General features: G+C 46.8%; 1 protein-coding gene across 1 annotated transcript in view; it reads right to left on the bottom strand.

Moving 5' to 3' along the window:
* TSPAN17 (tetraspanin 17) overlaps nucleotides 1-12,247 on the bottom strand; it is a 21,035-nt gene extending 8,788 nt beyond the window's left edge. Inside the window, exons 1-5 of the mRNA XM_069077821.1 lie at nucleotides 12,060-12,247; nucleotides 9,645-9,695; nucleotides 9,324-9,470; nucleotides 5,743-5,913; nucleotides 1,463-1,588 (exon numbers count right to left, since the gene is read on the bottom strand). Of these exons, the coding sequence (XP_068933922.1) occupies nucleotides 1,463-1,588; nucleotides 5,743-5,913; nucleotides 9,324-9,470; nucleotides 9,645-9,695; nucleotides 12,060-12,146 (582 nt within the window). The 5' untranslated portion in view covers nucleotides 12,147-12,247. The remainder of the gene's footprint in view (nucleotides 1-1,462; nucleotides 1,589-5,742; nucleotides 5,914-9,323; nucleotides 9,471-9,644; nucleotides 9,696-12,059) is intronic.
* Between the last annotated feature and the right edge of the window lie 108 nt (nucleotides 12,248-12,355).

Below are 12,355 nucleotides of genomic sequence, written 5' to 3'. Positions count from 1 at the left end.
CTGACATTCTGTGTTCTAAGGTCCCTCCCAGCCCTGACATTCTGTGTTCTAAGGTCCCTCCAAGTCCTGACATTCTGTGTTCTAAGGTCCCTCCCAGCTCTGACATTCTGTGTTCTAAGGTCCCTCCCAGCCCTGACATTCTGTGTTCTAAGGTCCCTCCCAGCCCTGACATTCTATGTTCTAAGGTCCCTCCCAGCCCTGACATTCTATGTTCTAAGGTCCCTCCCAGCCCTGACATTCCATGTTCTAAGGTCCCTCCCAGCTCCAACATTCTGTGTTCTAAGGTACCTCCCAGCCCTGACATTCTGTGTTCTAAGGTCCCTCCCAGTCCTGACATTCTGTATTCTAAGGTCTCTCCCAGCCCTGCCATTCTGTGCTCTAAGGTCCCTCCCAGCCCTGACATTCTGTATTCTAAGGTCCCTCCCAGCTCTGACATTTCCCAGCTCTGACATTCTGTGTTCTAAGGTCCCTCCCAGTCCTGACATTCTGTATTCTAAGGTCTCTCCCAGCCCTGACATTCTGTGCTCTAAGGTCCCTCCCAGTTCTGACATTCTGTATTCTAAGGTCCCTCCCAGCTCTGACATTCTGTGTTCTAAGGTCCCTCCCAGTCCTGACATTCTGTATTCTAAGGTCTCTCCCAGCTCTGACATTCTGTGTTCTAAGGTGCCTCCCAGCTCTGACATTTCCCAGCTCTGACATTCTGTGTTCTAAGGTCCCTCCCAGCCCTGACATTCTGTGTTCTAAGGTCCCCCTCAGCCCTGACATTCTGTGTTCTAAGGTCCTTCCCAGCCCTGACATTCTATGTTCTAAGGTCCCTCCCAGCCCTGACATTCTATGTTCTAAGGTCCCTCCCAGCTCCAACATTTTGTGTTCTAAGTTACCTCCCAGCCCTGCCATTCTGTGCTCTAAGGTCCCTCCCAGCCCTGACATTTTACATTCTAAGATCTCTTCCACTTGTGACATTCTGTGTCCTACGATCCCTTCAAGGCCTGACATTATGTTCCATGTTCTAAGGTTCCTTCTAGTTCTGCTATTCTAAGTTTCTCCAAGTGCAGAAGAATAAAGAAGCATGGATCATCAAAACACCTTCTGTCCCATTAGAAGGTAATGAATTTGGGTTTTTTGGGTTTGATTTGGTTTTGAGGGGAGGGTAGAAAGATTTTTGCCCACCTAATGGTGCTTTACAAACTCAGGTCGAAGGAAGTTTTAGTTTCTCTTTCTTAGGCCCTCCACTTCCATGGTAAAATGCCAACCAGACCCTGTATCTAATCCATGAGCAAAGAGAAACAATCATCTAAAGAGAACAGCATGCTAATGAGGTGGGCTCTGGGCAAATGGGAGCTGAAGCTTGCAATACGCAGGAAGGAGTCCAGAGCGGAGAAGGCACTTTTCTCAGCCCTTATCCCACCAGGCTGAAGCTGCTGCCACCATCCCTGACCACCCCAGCCCAGCCCCTGCTCACCGCAGGATCCTTGACACAGCAGGAGAAGGGCACCCCACAGCGCTCACGGCTGGGGTTCCAGTCAGTGCAGTTAAAATAGATGTTGAGGTTCCAGTCGCTGGGCCCTCGGGCTCCACAGCATGACCACTGAAGGGAAGAGAAGCCCAGGTGAGAGAGTAGGACAATGGGAGACCTCCTTACAACAAAGATCCCTCCCTTCCCCAAGGCTCCTGTCTCCAACTAGACCCCTAATACACAATGCCCAAACCCTGCCGGTCCTGGCCCCATCTGCAAGGACCCCCAACTCAACATGATCTGGTCAAATACCTGAGGTAGTACCCAATTCATCCAATGACCTCTATCCATATTTGAAGTCAAGCCTCTATCCAGATCTTTGGTCCCTCCCCTGAAAGGAAGATAGCACTACCCAAATCAAGTCAGGAGCACAGCACAGAGGAATGAGTCTTTAAAATACACCTAAGACTATGAAGAATTAGGGGTAAGCTCCTTGAGGGCAGGGCCTTTTTCATTTTTGTCTTTGTATCTCCTACACTTTGTAGGGCCTGGCACATGGTAGCTATGTAATAAAGTAATAAAATTAAAAGTTTCAAAGTAACAAAATAATAAAATAAAATTGATTGATGGGGGCCTCAGCTATAAAAAAAAGCTAGAAAGCCTCCCTCCTTTCTAGAAGTCAAGTCTCAGATGATTCCTTGGGACCCATTTGGTCCATCTAAAGGGGTGTCTAATGTAAACTTTGAGGCGTTACCTGTATGCCCAAAGGGAATGTTTATAATTTTTTCTTTCTCTTCCTCCCTTCCTCTCTTTCTCCCTGGTCAGAAGATGGTAAAATAAAAGCAAGGCACTTCACTGGCAGAGAGAAAATCCTATAGTTGATGGACCATTAAATCCCACCATTAAGTGGTCATTTAATACCTCACATGACCTTGGGCAAGTCTCCTTCCTTCCTTTATCTGTACAGTGAACTTATTCCTTTATCTGTAAAATGAAGGGGTTAGATAGCAAGAGATGGCCTCTGGGGGCCCTGCCAGCTCTAAATACACAATCCTACAAACCTATGTATTTGTGTATATTTTTTTTCTCTTAAATGACCTCCACTCAAAGAGTCCAGGTAGGCAAATTCCAAAACAAAAATGAGGGTGTTCTGAAAGATCTTCCTTTATGGCCAAGAGGGAGCAGGACCAGGGAGACTTCTGGCCTGGAGAGGAAGGAGAAAGTGCAGGACTGGGGAACAGAACAGAAGCCTTAGGCCCAATTCATATTTCTGACAACTATCTCACTACTGTTAACTGTTTATTCCTGTGCAAATCTTTTAACTTAACTTCCTCAATTTTAAAGCAGGGATTGGACCTGATGACTTCTAATATCCTATCCCACTCTAAAATTCTCTGATCCTAGGAGTTGTGTGGCTATTAGAAGTCATGGCTCCCAGGCCCTTCTATTTCTCCATCAGTAAAGAAGGGATAATAAATACTCAGAAAATTTTGCTCAGGTTTCCCCATGCCTCCAAACCAGGCTGGGACAGGATGGATTGCTTTAATACACCCTTCAAATGACCTTTCCCTAATGTGGCCAGAGATCAAATCCCAGCTCGGCCATTTAATACCTCATGTGACCTTGAGTGAGTCCCTACCCCTCTCTGGGGCTAGATTCCTTTATCTGTAAAATGAAGGGATTAGATGATCAGAGATGGCCTTGGAGGCCTTTCCAGCTCTAAGTCTATAATCCTATAAACCTATGAATTTGTATATCTTTTTCTCTTGAAAATAATACTTCAATATGTTGTAAATAAATCCTAGGAAAACATTCTCTGGCTCTGAAAAGTTTAGTCAAGTGGGGAAGAAAAAAATGTGAAAAGTAGGTGCTAGAACCAGATAAGAAACAGTGGCCAAAGGGAAGGTCAGGAGGGAACCCCCCAGGCTAAAGGATGGAGTGTATGAATCAGGTTAGTATAGAAAACAATGAAAGGTATGAGCCCTAAGGCTGAGGATGGGAGTCACCAGGGCGGAAGAGGAAATAATGATGGATTAGCTGGGGCCTAAGGTTAGAGGCAAAATCCTCTTAACTCTTTAGGTGCCCTGGGACCCCTCCACAAAAAAAATGTTTTTAAACCCATAAAATACATGGGATTACAAAGGGAAATGTAGTCATCTATTTTTTTTTTAAGTTCACAGAACCACAGCTCTACCTCCCACCCTGCATGAGGCTGTACGGTCAGTCTTTACCATGGAGGGGGGCAAGCATCCCCAGAAGAAACGGGGAACTAACTAGTTGGGAGTATTGGCAGGAACAAATCCAAGAAGAAAGATCTGGGATCCTTTCTGGGCTTCATAAGGGGAAAGAGTAACGAGTAGGAGGGATGGGGGCAGTAAAAGGTACCAGAAGAAAAAGAAAGCAGGCAATATCTGATGTCTGATCAATAACAAGGGGACAAGAGAAAGAAAAAGGCCAATAATGGGGCAGCTAGGTGGCGCAGTGAATAGAGCACCAGCCCTGGAGTCAGGAGGACCTGAGTTCAAATCCAGCCTCACACACTTAACACAAAAAACTAGCCATGTGACCTTGGGCAAGTCACTTAACCCCAATTGCCCTCCAAAAAGCAAAAAAAAAAAAAAAGAGGCCAGTAGTAGCTAGAGACTGACTTCCTCTGAAGACCCTGTCACAAACAACTGCTGAGGGGAGCTACCGGGTTAGTTTTAAGGCAGGAGCAGCAATCTGTCAATCAGACCCAGCTAAGCAGAATGAAAGAAAAGCTTGGGTCTGTGCCCACCTAACTGGAGAGCCCCAGGACAGCTGCAAGCTCTAGTCAGTAGTAAGGGTTAGTGGCTGACAGCCACAGAGCATCAGCAAATAACGAAGGGGGAGGAAAGTGCTCCAGTGACCTAAAGACTGTCTGAGGTCCGAGATCCTTCCAGAGGCAAAGAAGGAACAGCTAGACGTATACAAGATTTAGGTCAGTCTCTCTACTAAAGAAAGTGAAAAGGGCAGAAGGAATCTTTCACTACACTTAAGAGTCTTGGCAGTCTTGTGAAGCTTATGGAGCCCTCTCTCAAAATAATGTTTCTAAATGAATAAAACAAAGTGTGCAGGCTTACAGAAGAAACTAATCATGTTGGAATGCAGTTAGCAAAGTATTTTCTTTAAAGACAACTTTTAAGACAACTTTAGGGATTCTGGGTCAAGAATCCCGGCCTGCCATAGACTCTCCAGCTTAGTAGTGTGAATGAAAGATTCCTGGAAAGAATAGAAGAGGTGTTTTTAGTGAACAATGAATAAAAGAATGAGATAGGAACAATTCCTAAGCAGGTTTGGGCATAGAAGCCAAAGAGAAGGAAAGAAAGGTTCTCAAAAACACTGGGACTATGGCACATTTTGAGGCTTTCTCCAGTAAGGGTAGGACCGTACCCTGAGAAGAGAAAGCAACTTCTGCTATCATGATAATGATCATTATATACCCAAACCATGGTACTGATCCCAGGAAAAAGAGACAGGTAGGGATACTTGAGAGAGAATCTTTCAATGGTCACAAGCAATAAATAGGAAGGCTTGTTGCCTTCTCAGACCACGAACCTGAGACAGAAAGCCTCACAAAACTCTTCAAACCTGACATTCCTAGTGATTCTAGGGATAAACAATATTGCTAAAAAGAATGCAGAAAGCATCCTGAAGAACTTGAAAGACCTGGGAATGGAAACTAACAACCTTAGGGACCCAGGTGATGTTTTCATTGCTACTGCCCATGGAAGGGCAAGGGCTTCAGAAGGGAAAGGCAGATTTGGGAAGTGAACAGCTGGTTATTAAGAAGATCATGTCTGAGAGTAGGATTTAGATCTCTAACCTAGATGGGCTACATCCCCAGTACTGAAAAGAACAGGCAGATATGATGGCTGAGCTACCCTCAGAGATCTTTGGAAAACCGTGGGCAACAGAAAATGTGCTATCGGACTAGAGATGGGCAAATGTCCCAATTTTCTGAATTCTTCAACTACAGGCTGGTGAACTCTAACACTTACTAGTCAAGGGTAAGTCACACAGAAAACCCCACCACACACACACACACACACACACACACACACACACACAAACTCTTTCTTCTCTCCAACCTAAAAATTTGTGCCCTAAACCAAATTGCTGCCAGGGATCATGACATTATATGGGAGGTAAAAGTGCTGGATTCTCCTCTTGTGAACCCTCCTCCCTCATGCTCTTAATCCTACTACCCACCATGGAGAGAAGTCAAGGGTACCCAAAGGACCAAGGTTGAAACTGTGATGACTCACATATTCCTGAGCAAAGTCGATGAGGTTTTGAAGGTCAATATCATCCCGATAGGCCTTGACGTTGTTGTTGATGAAGATATTGAGCTGGTCTCTAATCCAGTCCTTGAAGACGAAGGCCAGGATTCCTGTGGCCAGCTCCAGAAAAAAGATGAGGCCAAGGAACACTGAGAACTGGAAGCAGGGGATGGGAAGGACGGGAAGGACACACACAAACAGAGTGAATGAAGATGGGAGAATACATCTTGAATCCTACCCCCAACCCTGCACCCACCCAGATCATGGAGGTAATGGACAAGGGTAAAGGCAGGCTGGAACACTAGACTGCAAGTGAGGAAACCTAGGTTCTAGTCCTATATCTGCCACTAATTTGATGTAGATCATTTCAAATCTTTAGGACTCAGTTTATCCATTTGTAAAATAATAATGTTGGACTAGATGACCTCTAAAGGTCTTTTATAGCTTTAGGAACCAATGATTATCAATGGTCCCCACCCCCGAGACAAGTGATTGCCGTTCTAAGGTGCACCAGAAGGTGGAAGGCTGGGGGGGAGGAGGAGGGAGGGCAGGTACAAAAAGGCCTGCTTGAGATTCAAATGTTACTCCCCAGTCTCTTAATTTTCACAAGCTGTCTCCTGCCAGCAGAAGACCCATGGCTACAGATCAGATGTTACTAGAAAACAGGTACAGAAAGGCACTGAGGATAAGAGATTCCTTTCAGTGGCAGCAAAAAGGCATCCAGTGATGGATATGCCAGCCTTTGGCTCCTTCCAAAGAGAGAGAGAGGGCATTTTCTATTTTTAAGGTGATGAAAGCCTTGTATCCACACAGCTGACAAAGTGATCTCCCTAAAACCTAGGTCTGACCATGTCACCGTCCTAGTCAATGAACTCCAATGCCTCCCTATTTCCTTTAGGACCAAATATAAACACCTGTGTTTGTCACTGAAAGCCCTTCCAGCATTATCACATTCTATACCTGCTGGGAACTCAATGCTTGACCCACTGCTCCTATCCAGAGTGCCCCAATCTACTCAAACCTTCTAACCACACTGTCCTCTTGGTAAGGCACCATCTCTTCATCATTACTTCCCAAGTCCTTTGTGCCTTGCCCTTTTACTTTCCCTGCCTAAGAACCACTGAGTCTATCTACCACCAACTGAACACGAACTCTGCTATATATGGCGTCTCCCTCAATCAGAATGTGAGCTTCTTGAAAGCAAAGACTGCCTGGATTTTCAATTTTTATATCCAGCAATTAACCTGGGGCTTCCCTCACAGTAACCATTTAACAAATCTTTTTGGGGCAGCTAGGTGGCGCAGTGAATAGAGAACCAGCCCTGAAGTCAGGAGGAGAGTTCAAATCCAGCCTCAGACACTTGACACACTTACTAGCTGTGTGACTTTGGGCAAGTCACTTAACCCCAACTGCCCTCCAAAAAGCACAAAAAATAAAACCAAAACCAAATCTTTTTCCATTCTATTTACCCTCCCTATACAGACCAGCCAAACTGACTTTCTTACAATTCCTCCAACACAGTCCTCCATTTCCCATTCCCATTCTTTTACCTTGGCCATCCCCTATGCCTGAAGGACACTTCCTCCTCACCTCAGCCTTAGTTCACTTCTAAGACAGCTCAGGTGGTACCTTTCACATGAGGCCTCTCCTGATGCCCCCAGTTACTAGTGCTTTCCCCCAACCCACGTCCCCTCCCAAATCAACTCAGTTTTGTATGTATTTTGTATTGTTTAGTTGATTAGTTGTGTCCTGACCCATTTAGGGATTTTTCTTAAAAGATACTGGAGTGGTTTGCCATTTCCTTCCCTGGATGTATACTGCCCTGCCTATATATACACATGTTGCCTTTCCTGATGGAGCATAAGTTCCTTGCAGGGCAGGGACTGTTTGGCTTTGGTCCTTGTAATCTCATGGCCTAATACAATGCCTGGCATATAGTAAACATTTACTAAAACTTTGCTGATTGACTGATTGATTTCTGGGCTTTTACCAGCTATGTGATACTGGGTAAGTCACGACATCTCTCTGAACCGGTTTCCTCATTTAAAAACTGGATATGATAATATTTACATTGCCTTCCCCTCAGAGAGCTATTGCAAGACAAGTATTTAGTAAACCTTAGAGTGCTATTAAAAAAAAAGGCAGTTATTTTTTTACTCTCTCCCTTGGGAAAAGGGGGTAAAGGGAGGGACTAGCAACTCCCCTAAAGTCACATGATCATATTCCTAGAATTGAAAGGGACCTCAAGATTATCTAGTCCAGAGGTGGGGAACCTTCAGCCTCAAGGCCACATGTGGCCCTAGAGGTCCTCAAGAGCAGCCCTTTGACTGAATCCAAACTTCACAGACCCCACTCCTGATCTAGTCCAACCCTCTCACTTTAGAGAAGAGGAAACTGAGGCCTAGGGACTGTGAAGTGCCTTCACAAGTCATACAGGTAGTAAGCTTCACAGGAGAGATTTGAATTCAGGTCCTCTGACTCCAGAGCCTGGCCTTTTTTTCCTATGTCACAAGTCTTCTTCCAATGTCTTAGCATAATATGATTCTGGCTTCCAGGAGGCTGTTTACAAAGCGGCAGCAGCAGCTCTGACAAGAAGGAATAGCCCGGCAATGGACTTGTATTTTCTACAGTCAAAAGACTGGTCTAGCTAAGTGTGCTCTGGACCATCAGCTGGAAGATAGTCACCAGGGATGGACATTTTGAGCCACAGCAGCTCGTGAAGAGCCCATCTAGCAGGGCATGGAGCCACCGGGCTCCAACCATGCATCATGGGTTTTCTGAAGGGCTAAAGACCAAAAAAGTTTATTGAGATTTTATTCCTGGCACTCAGCGATGTACCTGGCAGGCAGGAGTGAAAAAACAAAAACAATTTACTGATTGACTGCTGAATCCTTAAAGTATTCATGAAGGTTGAACTGCCCAAACCTGCCATGCCATTGGGAGGCTGATAGGTCAGGAGTGAGCCTGGGATTACTGAATGAACCAATAATCCTGAGCCAATGGTCCCAGATAAGCAAATCTCAAATTGAGGGTTGGGGGAAAGAGAAATCTGGGCTAGAAGTACCTTGGAAAGCATTTAGCCCCACACCCTCATTTTACAGATGAGGAAGAAGTTGAAGCACACGTAGTAAGTGGCAAAGACAGGTTTTCTACCCAGACCCTCTAACTCCAAGGTCAATCTTTTTCTACTACTGAACATCACACTGTCTCTTCCCCAGGCAGCTGGACACCCTGGGTTAGGGCTTTCAGCACAGAAAGGATTACAGGCCAAACTTGGCCTGGACAACTGTAGTGAGAGATGACCTAGGAAGTTTCTAAGAACTGCCTAATCTGGCAAGACAAAGTTTCCTTTTATATTTATTTCTAATTATATTCTCCCTTTAATGTCATTTCTCAAATTGTTCCAAGCTATCTTGCCTGAGTTCCCTGAGTCCAGCATGGATCACTGGCCTTTATTTTCTTCTCACCCACTTCAATAGATGACCCCTCCCCCCAGCATAGAGGTTTACAATCCTTTAATAAATAACTTATGACCCCAAGGAGAGGGAATAATCCCTCACACTTACAAACTTGAGTAAGAAGGTGTTTTCCCGAAGAGCCCCGATGCAGCCTGCAAAGCCCAGCACAGACATGATACCTCCAACCACCACAAAGAACCACACAGGATCCAGGCCACTCAGGTGGGTGAGTGAAGAGATGTTGGAAAGTACACCCTGAACACAGAGCATGGAAGGAAGAAAGTTGAGAATCACAGAAACCATCCTACCTCTACCCCAAAGGCCTATACAGGCTGCCTCACCTTAGCCCAAACACTCCATAGCCTCAGGGCTTGGACCCAAACACACCCCCTTTCTTCCCTCCCTGGTTCCCTCACCACTGGTACTTACCTTCTCTCCCCAGGCCCAGAGGCCTATGACCAGCAGCACAGCCCCCAGCAGCTGGAGAAGGAAGAAGAGGGAATTCAGGTATGTCTGCTAGGAGGGGGCAGGCCTGCAGGTGTGGGCAGCAAAGGCCCCACATTCTGCTGTCCGTTATGTTCTCCACCCCAGCCTGTCCTAGCCACCCTTGACCAACCTGGGGAATACTCACCTAAAAGAGCAGGGCATTGTCCCCAGGGGCTACTTGGTCCCAGAAACTTCTGCTCTCCTGATACCTGGGCATTCTGGGGTCTGGAGCAAGAGGGGCTGACAGTGAGATAGAAAAGGAGCCCCTCCACATTGTTTGCTCTGCTGTTTGTGCCCCAGTTTAACACGAACTTTTTGTAACCTTGGGCAAAAACTTCTCCTTTCTGAGTTTCACTTTCATCTCTACCAACAATAATATTTATCTTACATAAAAAGATAAGGACAAGGTAAGTGGGGATAAGAAGAGAAATGAAAAGATAATAATAATGAAAATTCACTCTTATAAAGCACTTTATGATCTGCAAAGCACTTTTCTCAAAGCAGTACTGGGAGGGTACATAAGAAAAATACTAGCCCCATTTTATAGATGTCCTCATCAGTCTCAAAGAAGTTAAATGACCTGCCCAAGGTCACACAACTATTAACTGTCAAATGAGATTTAAACCCAGGTATCTCCTAATCCTTAAATCCAGCAAATATTCCTTCCTATTCTACATTGCCTCTCCAAAATCTGTAAAAATGGGAGTTGATAAAACTGGCATACAGTTTCCAGGAAAGTATGTTAAAAACTTTAGAGTGCTATGGAAAAGAGCTAACTCGATTACTATTAACTATATATATTTGCATAATGCACTAGAGTCATTAAAGGGTATGAACAGCTAGTTCATAAGGAATGATTTCAACTAGCAACACAGCAGCAAATGACAGCCGTCAAATGTGTGGGGTAGACAGTCTGAGAGTAAGTCTGGTTAAGAAGTCAATGCAATCGTCCCATGGAAAGATCATAAGGGAATGGAGAAGGAGGGAGAGATGACAGATCTTAGTGACTGTCTTTGAGGGGCAAGGAAACAGGAGTCACAGATGACTTTGCAGAAACTAGGGGACCAAATCAGGGAGCCAGACTTCTCAGCTGTGGGATGAGTAATAAACATATGCTACCCCAGAGGAGAGGGGCCAATTTCCCGCTCTGGTTCTCTCGTGAGGTTATAAGACCACCACGTGAACAGCCTTCTAGATAAGGAATAAAATGTTCTGGATTCAAGTTTAGTCTCAGTCATTTACAGCCTGCCAGTCTTATGTGGCCTTGAGGAGGTCCTCTCTGGCCTGTTCCTCCCTCCCTCCCCTGTCCCAAAATGAAGGACTTAGACAAGGAAGTCCCTCCCAGACCTAAGTCAATCTTCCAGTTATAAATCCTATGCTATAAACTGATAATAAGGCTCTCAGACAGTTGAAAAGCTAAATGAGACTCTTTGTGCCCACTCTCAGACCATTAGCCACTACAGCTGAAGAGGTCCCTCCTAAGAGGAGGGTCTTGGGTTCAGGCTAAAAGAAAAGCAGGAATAAGATAAAGGAGCTGGGGAAATTACATGGAGAGAGAGAGACAGAGAGACAGAGAGAAGGGGTAGGAAAATAATGGTCCACAGAACAGGCCAGAGCTAGCAACTGCCTGGAGAAACAGGCCCTGCTCAGTACAGGGGCCACACCTTACCCCAAAATGTGGAGGTGAGGGCAGGGGTGCGATTCTGCAAGTCTGTGTCCACTCACCCTGCTCCTGAGTGACTGGGAGAGCCAAGTATTCAAATTCCCCCTTAAGTCCTACAACGGCGACTCTCCCCCTAGAGAGAAAACTGGGGGGTGGGGTGAATCTCTAAGATCCTCCAAAGAAATACCTTCCCACATACACTTGAACCTTTCTTTCCTATGCCTGGAGCAGTCAACAGGCTGGGACTTTAAATGGGAGCCCTGCAGGAGAAGATCTCATGCAATCGATTCCATGGGGAGCTGCCCCCCATCTCTCCACCCCACCCCCCACTCCCAGCCTGAAGAGCAGCAAGTCTAGCCTATGAGTGGCTGGCCAAGGGCACAGGAGACCCCTCCCTGACCCCTTTCTTCTGTATTCTTTTCCTCTCCCTTTCCCCAGGAAAGAAAGCCAAGTGGGTGGGGGCAGGGCAGCTCCCCAGGAACCCCAGGGAAAGAAGGGGGTAGGGTGTAGCTCCTCCCCTCCCCCTCTTCCCAGGGAAGGAAAGGGAAGCAGGGCGAGTCTCCCCGGGAAGCCCAGGAAATGAATGGGGGAGGGGGTGGTTTGAGGGCAGCCTCCCTCGCCCATCAGAAAGCACCGAGACGGGGTGCAGCCGGGTCGTTCCCTCCCCCCCACGGCCTCCCCCCCACCCCGCTCACCCAGAAGACAATGTTGAAACCGAAGAGAAAGTATTTTCCGCAGCAGCCGACCTCGGGCTCCTGGAAGCGCTGCTGCTTGGCCGGCATGGTGAGCAGCCCGGCGGCCGCCGCGCACCGGGAGCCGCTCGCCCGGGGCCGGGCCCGTGAGCGGCCCTGGGTTAGCGCCCGCCCCGGGCCTGGGCTGGCGGCCTCGGTTTCATGGCTGAGAGCACAGCGAAGCCCCCGCCCCCCGGCTCCGCCCTCCGCCGGCCTCCTCCTGCTCCTCCTCCTCCTCCTCCTTCCCACCGCCGAGGACA

Source organism: Petaurus breviceps, unplaced genomic scaffold (genome assembly GCF_028583685.1).
Source record: "Petaurus breviceps papuanus isolate PSGF00001 unplaced genomic scaffold, PetGlider_PUasm1.0 90994, whole genome shotgun sequence".
Classification (NCBI taxonomy): Eukaryota; Metazoa; Chordata; class Mammalia; order Diprotodontia; family Petauridae; genus Petaurus; species Petaurus breviceps.
Note: the sequence above shows the minus strand (reverse complement) of the source record. Positions and strands in the feature narration are given on the sequence as shown.